The sequence below is a fragment of the Callorhinus ursinus genome, unplaced genomic scaffold (genome assembly GCF_003265705.2).
Source record: "Callorhinus ursinus isolate GAN/ISIS: 27379988/994484 unplaced genomic scaffold, GSC_fseal_2.0 scaffold12, whole genome shotgun sequence".
Lineage (NCBI taxonomy): Eukaryota > Metazoa > Chordata > Mammalia > Carnivora > Otariidae > Callorhinus > Callorhinus ursinus.
In genome coordinates this window covers 33,399,197-33,415,824 of record NW_027397074.1, presented here as the reverse complement: position 1 = coordinate 33,415,824, position 16,628 = coordinate 33,399,197, and the positions used below count along the sequence as shown (strand labels likewise).

At 35.8% G+C, this 16,628-nt stretch overlaps 1 protein-coding gene across 14 annotated transcripts in view; it reads left to right on the top strand.

Annotated features, from left to right (window-relative positions):
• SOSTDC1 (sclerostin domain containing 1) overlaps positions 1–2,293 on the top strand; it is a 56,952-nt gene extending 54,659 nt beyond the window's left edge. For all 14 annotated transcript variants that reach the window (XM_073898917.1, XM_073898922.1, XM_073898913.1 and 11 more), the window contains one exon: positions 919–2,293. In XM_073898917.1, coding sequence (XP_073755018.1) covers positions 919–1,334 — 416 coding nt within the window. In that variant the 3' untranslated portion in view covers positions 1,335–2,293. The remainder of the gene's footprint in view (positions 1–918) is intronic.
• Positions 2,294–16,628: the final 14,335 nt, after the last annotated feature.

Genomic DNA, 16,628 nt, shown 5'->3' with positions numbered 1-16,628 from the left:
TAAGGCATGCAACCAGAAACAGCCAATTAGAGAACATACTTACCAAATTCAAATACCTAAACAAAAAGTTTGCCATGACCAATGTTCAGGAAACAAACACACCATGGTTCCTTTTGCAGTTGTAAATCAGACATGTTAGGCATTTTTCTGCCATAAAATTCATGGAAATGTAGCCAAGTTGTTATGGCAACCATACGTTCCTGATTTGGGAGCTTTTATATTCTTCAAATTTTGAGTTGTAGTGACATTTTGCATTTCAAACATTTTAATATTTGTTTTTAAAAGATAGCTTGGGAATTTATGTTTAAAATGTAGTTATTAAGTTTGATATGCAAAACGTCAGACTTTGTACACATACGTATGTATGAGTCTCTGCAGCTGAATTTTTAATTGAAACAAAATATTGTAGAGAGCATATGCATTGTACACAATATTTAAATACTTTCCACATTTTCCCAGTAGATTAAAAAAAACTAATTAAAAGCACTTGCAAATATTAACTGATACGACCTGTGAGAAAAAGAACGTTATGCTCTTTTTTAGCTTACTGAAGAATGAATATTTTACACAAGTGTAAGAGCTGCTTAACCCCTGCTGGGGAATAAGTCTTAAAAACAATGGGATTTTCGAATACTTTAGTAAGCAGTTAGCTAACGTTATCCATGAAAACAGAAATCAGGCCTAGTTTATTTTGTTTCAAAAGATGTATAGCCATGTAAACCGATAATTTTCATGAAAGTATCTCTATAATCATCCAGGCAGACTTTTGCATTGTGAAAATAAAGTCGGGGTTCACTTTCTATTTAACAGTTTGCTATCATTTGGATACAATTTTTGTCACTGCAGATTACTTTTTTCTTTTTTTAAGTGTTCATTTGCTTCTTGTCTTCAATGCACATTCTTTTCTGTTTCCTGCAGCTCGAGTTCAAGTGGGTTGCCGGGAACTGCGTTCCACCAAATACATCTCTGATGGCCAGTGCACCAGCATTAGCCCTCTGAAAGAGCTGGTGTGTGCTGGTGAGTGCTTGCCCCTGCCTGTGCTCCCCAACTGGATTGGAGGAGGCTATGGAACAAAGTACTGGAGCAGGAGGAGCTCTCAGGAATGGAGGTGTGTCAATGACAAAACACGTACCCAGAGAATCCAGCTGCAGTGCCAAGATGGCAGCACGCGCACCTACAAAATCACAGTGGTCACTGCCTGCAAATGCAAGAGGTACACTCGGCAGCACAACGAGTCCAGTCACAACTTTGAGAGCATGTCGCCTGCCAAGCCAGCCCAGCACCACAGAGAGCGGAAAAGAGCCAGCAAATCCAGCAAGCACAGCCTGAGTTAGAACTCAGACTCTCCGAACTAGACTGACTCGTAACCATCTGCTTTACAGATTCGATTGCTTGGAAGACTCGAGCCTGCCATTGCTATTCTGTTACTTGAAAATATATGCTTTCTGCTTTGATCAAACCCACCAAGCTGTCCTAAGTATCAGGACCTTCTTTGGGAAGAGCTTTTCCTTTTCCAGTTTTTCAAGATGTATGCATATCCAGGAGGGCGATTTGCATTTAAACCCTAGGCAACCTGTAGATTTAATTCCCCACGGTTCTTGAAAGACTGGTGGTACTGTATACATCACTGAATCGTTACTTTTTTAAAACAGAAAAGGGCTTCTCCTTTACCCTGCACTCCCCAACCCATCCCCACTCCCATCCCCAACAAAACCCCTTCAAAATTAAAAAGTTAAAAAAAATAGTTGCCACGAGTCTTCACAGTAACACTTCAGAAAGGTGCTTTTTTTTTTTTTTTTGTAATCTTCATGGTAACAGTTTAGTAGCCATGAGTGATCCCCTTTGAAAGAGGGCAAGATATTGTGACATTTCACTTCAAAAATCAGCCCTGTAGCTTTTGACAGTCTCATAGTATGAAATTATACCCTGCATGCTGACCCTTGCTTAGAACGGAATGCCAGAAATGCATGGCAGCAGCTAATAAGTAAAACTGATGAACTATTTATTTGTCAATGTTATTATTTAATGAGCTTTCACGTGTGATTTTTTTCAAAATGTTAATTTTTTATGTTTTGAAGCTTTTCCATGTACCTAAATATTTTCCTGTATGATTTGTGGTTGATCTAGAAATATGAGAATACATGTTGTAGATATGTAAAATAAATATTTTAGTCTCCTTATTACATATATGTGACATCATGAACTTTATCAATAGTATGGATCTTTTTAAATCAATAAGATGCTTTGTAAAGCTGAAATATGTAATACTTTTTTTGTTTAATCTGTGCAATCAGAAGGTGATTTAACCTTCAATTCCATAAGTTTCTTTTAACAAAAATAAACACTGCTAAAAGCTATTGTCCTTGCCTTTAACATGTATGGAAAAGGTACATGTTTTTAAAAATTAGAATATATGTAGCAGAGTAACTGATTTTTTTGATAAGTCACATTTCAGTTTTGACAGAAAGTTCTGCAGTTAAGAGGGGAGAGAGAGGAAGAGAGACAATCTTTTCAGCAAAGGGATGATTTAAAAAGTTAAGTGGCAATCCAGCAGTGAATTGTAATGAGAATATCATATTTATATACACCCATGATGCCAGGTATGCTGCCCATTATAATCACCTGGCAGAGATAGTATAAGACCCAATGTCCAGGCTGTCATCCAAATTATGTCATAATTTCTGGTGGTAGAAATCAGATATCAGCAGTTTTTACGGTTTTCCAGGTGATCCCAACATGCAGCTAAGTTTGAGAAAAGAATTGTGAAAAAATCACTATCGTATCTTGGGAGAATTTTGAATACTATTGCATGGCCCCCCCAAACAACAAATAAAACAAAATAAAAACAACAAAGAAAACAAAAACTAATTTTTCAGTGTTTTCAAGTCTGGCATGTTATAATATTAAGCAACTTAATCAAAGTCTTAAACCAGATTATATATATATATATATATATATATATATATATATATATATGTATACACACACACACACACATATACATATATTTATATATATATAAATGACCGATGTACCAATTCAATCAAATGATTTATCTCATAACTCCAAATGAGAACCAAAGGGGCTTGGTTATGTACTGATAAGATCTTCTGGGTTTTCCCTTTTGGATTCTGAGCATGAAGGGGTCCTTGGCACTCTTTTGTAGCAGGTTGTATTCTTTGTAATTGCAAGTTTAAAAGTCACATGTATATTACACATGGCGCAGTGAGTTAAATAAGAACATTAATATTGTCCCTTTCCTATGAGAGGTAGAAGAGTCTCAACATATATAAAGACAGAAGACATCTTTAGATTTTATAATAATGCTAACTGTTGTACCATTAGATAAAGTGACAATTCATAGTCCACTATTGATTTATCTTCCAGCTTTACTAACTAGATCTTAAACTATATCATATTATATCATCATATTAATATTTGAGACATTCATGATAATATATCATAGGTTTAATATACCAAAAATATATTGTTTCATATGTCTATTTCAGTTGCTTATCATTGCTCCATATAGGATATTTAACATAATAGAAATTTAAGACACTTTAGTCATTTCTTCCGTCTCGACTAGATAGCACTTTAGTAGATGGCCTTAGAGTTAATCTTAAAAATTTGTGTTCCAAAATCTGAGGCATAAAAAGGACTTGACCTGACAATAGCTTTTCACAATCAAGAAGACTATGTTGCTACCCTTTCATAAGAAAACATCGAAACAAAAGTTTTGGTGATAATATGCTGAAATCATCACTGATTTGATTGCTAGTTGTGAACTGGTAAATGAATGTACTAGGAAAAATAAAATGGAATAAGAAGAGAAAAGACTTCTGTAGTCTCTGCTAAGTCAAGAATTGGATCTATTTCTCATGGTCACATTCAATTTACTAATCTGTTTTGGGCCTTGTTACATTGATGATGCATTCATGGCATGGGATTTGACATCAAATGAGAGGAAAAGGTCAGCAATCAATAAGAAAGGCCTAGGATACAATCAGGCTTCCAGAGAAGTGCAAATTAAAAGTCAACAGAAAGAGTGGCTTTATAGTTATTATTTCAAAATGCTAAAAAGCACTTGCATCTGAATTGCTGATTATATTTCAGGTTTTTTTTCCCCCTCCGGTTAACTCACATATTCCTATCTAATTAAACTCTGCATAATTGTCTTCTCGCCTTAGTAACTATCATTTCAAAATGGTGAATTGTGATAATTTTAGCAGAGTCTGACCTCCAGTTCACATTCATAATATCTATTCATAAAGGATTTGTTACCAAATTTATTTTTGCCACTATGAATAAAGTACTTCTTCAAGGGGCTCAATAAATAGAAGATAAATATTAATATTGATATTTATACATGCATTAGAGGTATAGATAGATGTCAATAACAAGAACGAAAGGAAAATTAATAGCACATACGCAAATAAATAATACTTGTAGTGTGCTATACCCAAGTTAAACATGGACATACATAGAGCCTTTGGAAATATCTAGTTGCAAAAAAAAATATTTTAACTACAAATCCTTTATATTTATTCATTTATGTTAGTTACAAATAACTGCTAATTGACAATACTCTATCAGCCATGTTTTATTGTGTATTTTTTGAAAAGGATGAAAATTAAGTCATTTTCTTTTAAATTAAAAAAAAGTGAATCTTAACCTACTCCAGCTCAACATCAAATTAGTAAGGTTTTACAAGAGATCTTGCTGTATCATTCACGCTATCTGCTATTAGAATTATTATTTTTTAATTATGTAACCTGATATGTCTATTTAGCATGACATATACTTTACTTTTTAAGATATTTTTATTGGATATAGAAATCTGAGCTCATCAATTTCCCCCTCCCAGCACTTTATTTATTTGTTTATTTATTTATTTTTAAGTAGGGTCCACGCCCAGCATGGGACCCAATGTGGGGCTTGAACTCACAACTGTGTGATGGAGACCTGAGCTGAGTTCAGGAGTCAGTCTGTCGCCTAACCGACTGAGCCACCCAGGCGCCCCAATATTTACTTTAATAGGTACTGAACAGAATGGTTGTACTAGGCAGTTATGGTGGAAAGAATAATATTTAGTCAAAGCAAAACCAGGAAACCTTAAAACAGCTGAATAAAATTAATGTCTTCAAAAGTTTACATTTAGTGTGTGAAATATCCTTTTTTTGCAATCACTGTGAAATTTAGGTATCAAAATCAAATTCATTATAGTTGGAATTAAAGCATTTGGATTTGATGTAACTCTTGAAAATGTTTTTTAGCACTGAAGTGGCAACTCACTGCATACCTTAAATTCAGCATTTGTATGCTTCCTCTAGTCATATAGTTCTAATAAAAAATGAAATGCATAGGAAATCTTTGATAAAATCCTGTAGACACCCAGAAGGAATTCAGTGGGAAAATGATTTAGGGCCCTCAGTGCTAGAGTGCGTTCTCTTGTTAGAATGCTTCCTTCCCTCAAGGGCAGACAGATGACTTCCATCTTGGTCTTATTGGAACCTATTAGAATATAGCCCTGTGTTGAATTAAACGAGTCTAGATTTGTGAACTAAGTAGATGTTTGGCCACTATTGTTAAATCTACAAAGAGAGACCTTTTAGAATAGATACCCTAAAAGACGTTCTCCTTGTCAGTGTCATTTTCAATTCCATTGGTTTATCCATTACTCCTGACTCATTAGCTAACATTGCATTTGGTGCCTTAGCCTGCATATTTTGCAAATTGTCTAGAAGAGCTACAGGGTAGCAACTACTACAGAAATCCCAATGGAAAGATGTTTTAGCTTCCAGGTTCAAGAACTGATTAAAATGAATGCCAAACTGACTGCATAACTATTTCCAGTGCAAATTAGACTGAGTGATAGTTTATCATCTGCACTGGCAGACTTGCTGAAGGATTTATTTTCTGTTACAAATGAAGAATGAAACAGTTTGGGGTGATTTATGCAGGAAACTAAATGTTTTCCTTTGAATTTTGCTAACTGCACACTAAGAATTACCTTGTATTATTGATTTCAGATAGTGGTGGGATTAAGCCCTTGAATCTGAGACAAGGGTGTCTAAACTGAATGGCATTGTCAATGATACCAATATGTTCAACCAAAATTCATTGTTATTAAAACTGGTCATGGGTTTGACAGGCTTAAAGACATTTTACTATTAAAATATAAATATCAGGTTTTTTTTCAGTAGGAATAAAGGCCATTTTGGGGGGAATTTGTTATTAAATTCACACAAATTTAAAAATCTTTTACATTACAATCTTGTTGAATTTTCACACAAACATTATTTGAGTCCTTTTATTCATTGAGGTGTTAACCTAAAGTTGGTATTGAAAGACAGACTAACACACAAAACCCAGCAGTTTAGTAATCAGGACTTTTTGGCAATCCATTACAATCTTTAATTAGCACTATATGTTAATACAGTTAACCCTTGAACAACATGGGTTGGAACTGTGCTGGTCCAGTAATACATGGATTTGTTTGTATAGTATTGTAGATGTATTTTCTCTTATGATTTTCTTAATATTTTCTTTTCTCTATCTTGCTTTTTTGTAAAAATACAGTATATAATACATATAACAAACACAATGTTAATAAACTGTTTATTTTATCAGTAAAGCTTCTCATCAACAGTAGAGTATTAGTAGTTAAGATTTTGGGAGACAAAAGCTATACATGAATTTTTTACTGGAAGATGTCGACACCCTTAACCCCCACATTGTTCAAGGGTCAACTGTGGTTGACAATTTTTACTAACTGGAGGTTTCTATATATTTTTTTGCCTTGTTTCCTCTCTTACTTCTCATTTGTGTGGTTTTTTTAAAATTTCTCAAACTTAGTTAAAAAAAAACAACTCTTTCTTGCCACATATTTCTTTATTGTAAACCAAATATAAAAATTGCCAGATGCATTAATAATCTAATGAAAGGTTACCATTTTGCCTGTATTATACTATCTTTCCTAAGAATTGATTAATTTTGTCCACTTTGTGTACTAATTAGGAAGAGTTTTACATTTAATCTGTGACAGTTTGACATTGTTTTATTTTATTTTATTTTATTTTATTTTTTTAAAGATTTTTATTATTTATTTGACAGAGAGAGACACAGCAAGAGAGGGAACACAAGCAGGGAGAGTGGGAGAGGGAGAAGCAGGCTTCCTGCCAAGCGGGGAGCCCGAGGCGGGGCTTGATCCCAGGACCCTGGGATCATGACCCAAGCCAAAGGCAGACGCCTAACAACTGAGCCACCCAGGCACCCTGACAGTTTGACATTTTAAAAAAAGTAATAAACAATAAAGTTTTCAATTTAACTTATCTGCAATTCTTTAGTCGTTTTATACAAGTGACTTCAAGACATGCGAACTTTTTTTTTAAGTTTTTACTTAAATTCCAGTTAGTTAACATACAGTGTAATGTTAGTTTCATGTATACAATATAGTGATTCAATACATCCATATGAAACTGGGTGCTCATCACAACCAGTGCATACCTTAATCCCCGTCATCTCTTTAACCCATCCCTCCACCCACCACCATTCTGGTAACCATCAGTTTGTTCTCTACCTGGGATGTAGTTTAGACTATCTGCTGTGAAGCGGTTGGGTGAAATTATACTTGTGTCTCAATGGTTCTCTGGCCCAACTACTTCATCAGTAAAATAAAGGAGGTGACCTAGATAATATCGAAAGTGCCTTCCAGCCCAAAACACTCATATTCTGTTAGCCCAAACAATTTGTCCATATTTTCAATCACACTGATGCCCACAAAGGCAGATTTGACTGGTTCTGATGTTATTCTCTGGTTCTGATGATATTTCCAGTTCACTCAATTGTAAAATTTCAGAATAAGATTTTGGTCAGACTTGTTATGGAATTGATAAATTCCATCATAATCAATACCTTGTTAATGCAAGCAGTGTAAGATGAAATTGGAGACCGAGCTCTGGGAAGGCTGAGACTATAGTCTGTTACTGGGCATTTTCCCCATTTTTGTCTAAACTTAAGCAAACCCCAGGGGCATATTAAGGACCAGGGAAAAGATGAGGCAACTTTGCACAAAAGGTATTAACAATTTGCTCTTCAAAAAACACTATTGCTACTCTGTTGCCTACTCATTTCTATAGGAAATAATAAGAGAAGTGGCTATAGCCTATACAGAGAATTGGGTTTTATTGTAAAATAATGACATTATGCTCTTGTTGACAGTTTCCATTTTGAAAACCTCAAATATGAATACATATTGTGATGTAAGTGGGATAGTGATATTTCAGGTCAAAATATTTTGTGATATTTGGAATTCATTCATTGATCTATTCATTCATTTAGTATTTGTTGAAAATCTAGTCCATACCTATTAGGTTCTCAGAACACATTGGGGGACAAATGGCAATTTAATTAAGAAAATAACAAATGCCCTACTGCAAAATGCAAAAGTAATTACATTTAATCTCATTTTGAGCAAGATTCATAGGGCAACGTTGCTATGATCCATTACCTAAATTGCACTACATGGACTTAAAACAGGAAGAATATATTTAAGAAGAGAATGCTAACATTGTCATAAAAATTTGGGGTAGACTATAGCAAACAGTAAAAGTATACTGGAAAATATTTTTTTTTCCTTATAATTGTTAGGTCTGTCAAATAGAGCTGAAGCTTTTATTTTTAAGCAGACATAATCTTAGCACTAACTTCCTGAAAAGAACCTATCTTCTTATATAAAGTTGTTATAAATTTTATAGAGATTTTTCTCTTTAATTATTTAGATATTCTTATAAGTTGTTTTTTGTAGACCATCTTTTTTCTCAACATTGACACTAAATGTAAAAATTCCTGTTTCCTAATAGTTTTCATATAGTAAGTGGAGCCATTTTATTGCTAATCATAGCATGAGTAAAGGCAACAGATACAGACAATTCTAGCAAACAAAATATTTAGATTTGTTCATCTAGGACACAAAATATTGCTTGTATCCAACATTTACATAGAAATTTTAAAATAATTGTAAACTTTAGAAATAATGTCATTGCAATCAATTTGCTCAGGAGAGGAGTAGTATGATGATTGGCCTGGCTAAGTATGGTAAGCTCTCAGCAAAGGAATCTCCAAAAATATGGAGACTTTTATGGATTACAGCAGATGATTGCAGTGATATCATGCAACCCATACTCATACTGCATAACTTAAGCTGGTTTTCAGTCATTAACATATGTTCAAGGGTAATAATATTTTAAAGACTTGAATTACATTTGTTTAAATGTACATTATATCCCCATTCCTCAATCCATATAATGGGGGGAAAATCCAAGAGAATGCTTCTGGCAGATGTTGGAACTGGAACAAGGCTCTTTTTTGATCATTGTGTTCTTTTTGAGTTAGGACATTTCTGATTCAGCAATATTATTAAGCTGAAACAGGTGTGCTTTCTGGACATTCTGGGTTAAGAATTTTTTATTGTGTTTTGTTGTCCCTTTTATTACCAGTAGTCGTGATAAGTACGTTAGATGGGAAGATGACCATAATGCCAGAACAGCTGTATGTGGAGCTGAAATGAAGAGCTGGAAAATGCTGATGATAGGGGGAAAAGGCTTGTAAGGACACACAATCAACACCATAGCATAGCTTTGGAATGAGTTTTGAAAAGCCACAGTCTCTCAGGACTGCTGCCCAGAATAAGAACCTTCAGATACTGTTCCACTTCAAGGCCATCAGAAGACCTGCTTCTCTCCTTCCCTGGTAAAAACAACAAAAAAACAAAGCAAATACAAACAAACAAAAATCCTCTCTCCAGCTCTTTTGTAACTACTGATACCCAATATTCTACGTAGAAGATCATTTCCATTTTTTAGCATTTTTGGGTTTTTTAAATATTTTTTTAAAATTTCAATTCAATTAGCCAACATATAGTACATTATTAGTTTTTGATATAATGTTCACTGATTCATTAGTTGCCTATAACACCCAGTTGCTCATCACAGCACTCCATCTTTTAACATTTTTTGATCCCTCTCAAATAAAAACATCTCTGGAAGAGAAAATACACTAAGGGAAGGTTTGCAAAGTCAATGCCTAGTAGGACCAGTAGGCTGGGAATAAGACAAAGGAAAATGATGAGGATGTTAGAAAAAAGCCTCTCATAACAGAGTAAGTACTCTGAGATACAGTAGCAAAATTCCACCCAAAGTACAAATGCTATATATGAACTTTCTTAATTTTTAAATACTAGCAGTAGACTTCAAAAAAAAAAAAATCCCATACCTGCCAAAGTAAGCATATCAGTCTACTTGTTAGGTTTAAGTTTTTAAAACTGTTTAAGATCAGTTTAAGCTGGTCTGTGGGCCATATGGGGCTACTTAAAGGATCTCTCAGGAGTTAGGAGACTTGAATTCCAATTTCAAGTCTACTATTTCTGAATGGCTAAATTATATACTTCTTGAGATCTGAGTTGACATCTCTGCATTAGTTAACATCCCCAAAGAAAACAGACAGCACACTCAGGATAAGTTAAGGAGGATTTATTTACAAGGGGACTAATGATAAAAGTCTGGGTTAGATGTAAGGAAAGCACAAGGTAATAGTGGAGGAGCTCAGAGCCAGCCACAGCAAAGCTGTCACAACCCCAGAGACTAAGAAGAGAGGGAAGGATGAAATTATTGGACTCTGGCAGGGGAGGGCACACATCGAGAGGAATAGGGCGCTCTGGTCAATCTCAGGAGGTGGGCAAAGGATCCAGCAAATCTAGGGAGCCAGGGGAATAATACCTTTGTCACTCTCCTTTCTCCTGCCTCTTTCTTTCTTTTTGAAAAAAATTTCATTTATCTATTTGACAGAGAGAGTGAGAGAGCACAAGTAGGGGGAACAGTAGAGGGAGAGGGAGAAGCAGGCTCCCCGCTGAGCAGGGAGCCCAAGGACCCCGGGATCATGACCTGAGCCGAAGGCAGATGCTTAACCAACTGAGCCACTCAGGTGCCCCTCTCCTTTGTCTTTCTAAGTGATCCCCTGCCAAGGCTCTCTACTGGCAATCTTCATTGGAGGCCATGGGTTTGGGAATGGTGAATATAATTCATATAGGTTAACCTTGGGGCAGAGGGCAGGGTGCAGGGTAGAGGGGGGATATGCAGAGCAAAACTTAAAGCTGCCTGGGACAGTCTCCTCAGGCATACTTTTTTTTTTTTTTGACAACATCTGTAAGGGTGTAGTACATTAAGCAGACACTGAAATGTTATAGTGTTATAGAATCTTTCTTTGTTGGGACACCTGGGTGGCTCATTCTAAGCATTGGACTCTTGATTTCAGCTCAGGCCATGATCTCAGGGCTGTGAGATCGAGCCCTACATAAGACTCTTTCTCTCTCCTTCTGCCCCTCCCCACCACCTCTCTCTCTCTCTCTCTCTCAAAAAAAAAAAAAAGGAAGAAGAAGAAGAAGAAGAAGAAGAAGAAGAAGAAGAAGAAGAAGAAGAATCTTTCTTTGTTTTTCATTTCCAGAATGTAGATACTAAGATGCTCTCCAAGGTCCCTTCCACCATTAATCTTCCCATTTCATTATTTTATACTTGAGGTGAGAACCTGAAAGAGACATTTGGGAGAAATTCTGAGATTTTAGATGGCCTAGCTTAAGGTTAGGTATCATATATTTCAAGAAGCCAATCAACCTGGTAAAGCCAAAAAGATACAAAATCTGAGATAGTTTTTTGAGCAATATCTCATGTAGCACATGAAAAATTGGGGCATATTTACTGTAGACTCCTATAGCTTCTGAGACATTTTCATTTATTTACATTCTATGGATAGAGTTGGGGGGTAGGAGTTAGGTGTTTGTTTTTGCTATTATCATTGTTACATATTTTAATAACAATCAAGTCATTAGGACATGCAGTCATAGGTGAAAGATTAACTATAAATCAATTTCTTTTTTTTAAAGATTTTATTTATTTATTTGACAGAGAGAAACACAGTGAGAGAGGGAACACAAGCAGGGGGAGTAGGAGAGGGAGAAGCAGGCTTCCCGCTGAGCAGGGACCCCGATGCGGGGCTCGATCCCAGGACCCTGAGATCATGACCTGAGCCCAAGGCAGACGCTTAATGACTGAGCCACCCAGGCACCCTATAAATCAATTTCTATTTGAGTTTATTTCATGAAAGCCATTCAAGCTCTGAAATAGTATTAGTTGGAAAAAGAAGAAACCATCAATTCCAAAAATCCCTTACAAATTAACTGAGAATGACTTGCCAAATACGATAATGCTCACCAAACAGCATTATCTAGAATACAGATATATACTATGTTAAGTCTGTTCCACAACCTTAGAAAATAAAGCTTTTGAATCTGGCAGTGTTTAAGCTAGGCAGCCATTGTGATCTATGATGAGAAGGAAACCTCAGAACTAAAACCATAAGGTTGAAGGTTGATGGATTAAAAGAAGGTTGGCTACATTACTTCTGCATGATTTCAAAATGTGTAACTCTTACCCATTCGCATTGTACCCTCCAGCACTCATCAGTGTAACCCATGAACTGCACAAAGTCATAGAAGGATATCATCATGGTTCCAAATGCAGCTAGTCTCTTCCTTTGGGACGGAGATGATCATATCACAGTTTCACAGAGTGGGACGGATCCAGGGAATGATGGCAGCAGAATGCCAAGACACTTTAAGTACACATCAAAGCCAATTTTGAAGCTTGGCTTAGGTGTGGAATGATGGGAAATGAAGCACTTGGCTTTCAGAATTTCAAAGACTCATTTTAAGAGGAAGCACTACATAGATAAAAGACGATGAGAAAGAATGAACAGCTGTGCCAGGCTTTGCTTAGTGGTTACACTGCCGAGCACAGCCTTCAGATGTACAAAGGATAAGAAGCAGTGCCAACTTTGCAATTGCTTCTTCACCTACATCTGAATGCATAGCAATAACATCTGTAACTGGAATGGTTCCCTGTTCTTCTTATTCCATTCCTTTACACTTGAAAGGCCATATGTTGGGTTTAATCCACTAATGATAATATTACTTGATCAAACAAAGGTTCTAGAATGTTAGGATCCTAGGAATGGGAATGCAAAGAAAAGATTCAATAGGGAATCCATTTAAACCACTTTTATTTTATGTGGTGTATTGTTAGATAGTATTGCATTGTAGTTAAGAGTAAAGGTACTGGAGCCATCATACCTGGGTATGAATCCAGGCCTTGCCCTTAATAGTTGACTATTTAAGCAATAGGTACTTTAATTTCCTCCTCTATAAAATGGGGTAATTAAATCTGCCTTAAACAAGTTCCTGAATTTAAGGGCTCACAGTAATAGTTTTTACTGCTAATAGTATTGTTATTATTATGTTTCTTAGTTGACACCAGCTTGCCGAGTGGGGGAGAATGCAAACTTGGGTAGGGATTTCTTCTCTAAGCCCTGGATCCAGAAAGTAGATTAAGAGTAAGACAGGGGAAAACACGGGAAAAAAGGAAGAGTTGGTAAGGTAGGAGAATGCAAGGTTGAGGACACAAACATTTTTGGAAGATATTCTGGATTGATCTTATTTAATTTTAAGTGAAAATGAAAAGCTCTGTCATTTTGATAGCTTTTAAAGAAGGAGTGTGCGTGCTCTCTGTCTCTTTTATTGTCAGTGCCTTTATCCATTGCCTTTTTGAATCATCCTAAGTTTGCTTTTCTAGGCTATGTTGTCATTTCCCATTTATTTCATGTATTTTGTCACAGAAAAATTGGTGTAGGAAACATTTTCATGCATTTATGCTCCTTTTGCCCCTATACTTAATTCTGAAAACTATTGGATTTGCTTACTTTACCAATATGTCATCCAAGGCTCACACTTTCTCACTCATTTCCTCAACAACGGAAACAGTAGTTTTCCACTTCATTTCTGATTTTTCGTATTTCCAATGCAATATATCAATCCAATTCTAAACGTTCAGACTATTGCTTTATTCTACCTTTTCTTTTTATAATTTATGTTAACTGATGACATATAACTCTCTAAAGTCATTCTCTAAATGTTTTGAGCATGGCTCCACAAGGAAAAAAAAGAACACTTTGAGTACCTTAATCCAATACAAATTTATTTACTTACAAGTTATATAACCATATTAATGCATTATGTACATTACAAAACACACGAATACAAATTATTTTTCCTGTAGCCCAATGGATCATTAAAACTTAATAATAATAATAATAATAATGACAAAGAAGAACGATAACACGTGAACTTGAAAATAGTAAATGTCATATAATTTTGGAAAACTTGTGCAAGATTTTATACTGTTTAATTAAACTATACTTTTAAGTATTTCTTGCACATTTCTCAGTCCTCTTTTACAACCTCCTTCAAATGTTCTATGCTCTCAGTAACTGTGTTTTATGAATTATCATCTTCTTTGAGAACCTGATTAACCTTTCCCTTATTTACTAATTTCTTTGTCAAACGTATTTTCTTCTAGATGCCATCTCCTCATAACTTTATGAGGAGAAACCCAGAAGATAATGACATAAATGGAAGTAAAACATTTAGCACCATTCTGAAAAGCAATGGCAAAATTCCAGGTTAATGTGCCTGCTGTATCTGGAAGTATATCTTATCCTTGGCCTCACAAGAAGATATTTAGAAGGTATCAATAGAGGCTTTGTTACTAAAGATTCTTTCAACATAGTTTACTGGCATTAAAAAAGTGATGAAATTTTTTTATACCAGTATACCCTTAATGTGCTTGGCAAATTTGTTTTATGTCTTTCAGAAACATTACATTCCTAATTAATGTCTGTATTTAATATGGATATTAACTCTCCATTTGCATCTTTTTTTATATTAGAAAAGGAAGAAACACCAGAAACATTAGAATTTCCATTTCTATAGGTGAAAAAATTAATTTTTAAAATTATTCTACACTAGAAATATAGTATGACTTGGTCATTTTTTTTTAAAGACTATATTTATTTATTTGCCAGAGAGAGAGAAAGAGAGCACAAGCAGGGGGGAAGTGGCAGGCAGAGGGAGAGGCAGGCTCCCTGCCAAGCAAGGAGCCCGATGCAGGGCTCCATCCCAGGACCCTGGGATCATGACCCCAGCCGAAGGCAGACGCTTAACTGACTGAGCCACCCAGGTGTCCCTGACTTGGTCATTTTTAAATAGTGGTTAGCTATTTATCACTTTTTTCTCTCCTGTTTGTATTTGCTTCCCATAGGTGAAACTACAAGTTACACACAAGTCATACCAGCTCTGATTAGTAGGCTATTTCAATTATCATTCAGCACATAAGCCTTGGATTAACAATCCAACTCTTTCGAAATGGAAATAGAAATCATACTATTGAATGCCTATCATCTATTACAACCACATACTCGACCATTTAATTACACTAGGTTTTGTGTACATCATTTTCCCCCCTTCAATTAGATTGAATTTTCTTGGAGAGGTAAACCATATTTTGTACCATCTGCTTAGCTCTTATGTAATAAGTTGGTAGGCTCCCGGTGAGGAAGAATTCCTCTTGTTTTTCCAAACCAGGGAATTCCTTAGTGGATGAGGGAGTTGGTGTTGACTGCTGCTGTGAGACAGGCAGAGCTGTCAAGACCCTGTTGATACAGCAAGATGGCCAGAAGGGCCACCTCTTCATCTTCCCACCATGGGAAATGTCTCCTAAACTGTTGCAAGGACGCACGGCTGCAATTCCCCCCTCCTGCTGATGGTAGGTCTTGCACAATCCCTGATTCCTGGCTGGTTGGGACCCCACGGCAGCAGACGAATGCTACACAGAGAGCTGTAAATTAATTCCCAGAACAACAAAAAGTGCTGGTGAGATTTGATGGAAGAGGTCGTTTAACACCAAGGTTGGATCCAGCCTCTGTCGAGGATTTATGGAAAGTCTATTTCATGTAGATGGTGTTTTCCCCAGTGTTTCTTATTTCTTTCCAACTTTTTCCAAGCTCGTTATTTCAACTTGCAATTCCCTTCCATGTTTCTTGATTCTAGAGTTCAGTCTTTTTGAGAGGTGAAATCAGAATCTCAAGCAGATTTTTGAAGCCCAGACAGATGACTAATTACAGTGTATATACACTGCTCTTAACACAAAGATTCATTGTCTAATAAAACAGAAAAAATCTTAGCAATGTGGATGAAACAAAGTAGGTTTTTGTGCAAGTCTAATAGATGCATGCTCTCTTTGATACGGTTTTCTATATCAACATAGGGTTAGTTGAGTCAGGCAGTAGTATTTTGATTTGTTCCTTCTTTCTTAGTCCTAAGCTTCTTTTAAGGATGTTCATACAAAAATCTGTTTTCAAACCATATCCAAAAAGGTGTCAATATGGCCATATTCTTTTAACTCGATGAAACCTGGGAGAGCTTAGACAGCTCTTCACTTTAGCCCTTACTTTCTACAATTTGTTATTTCTTGAAACAGTTGTCTTTTTCTACTATAGATGGGACCTGAGATTGAATAGGCCTTAGCAATGGCCTACAGTGAGTAAGTGGTTTACTCTTACACAGGAGCTAGTCTGTTTCTGGAAAGACAAACATGGCGCAGAAAATGTGTTAGTAATAAGATTAAATGGGTGGAAAGGATTCCAATCTGGAAGACATTATAAAAGTCATTTTGGGGCCAGTG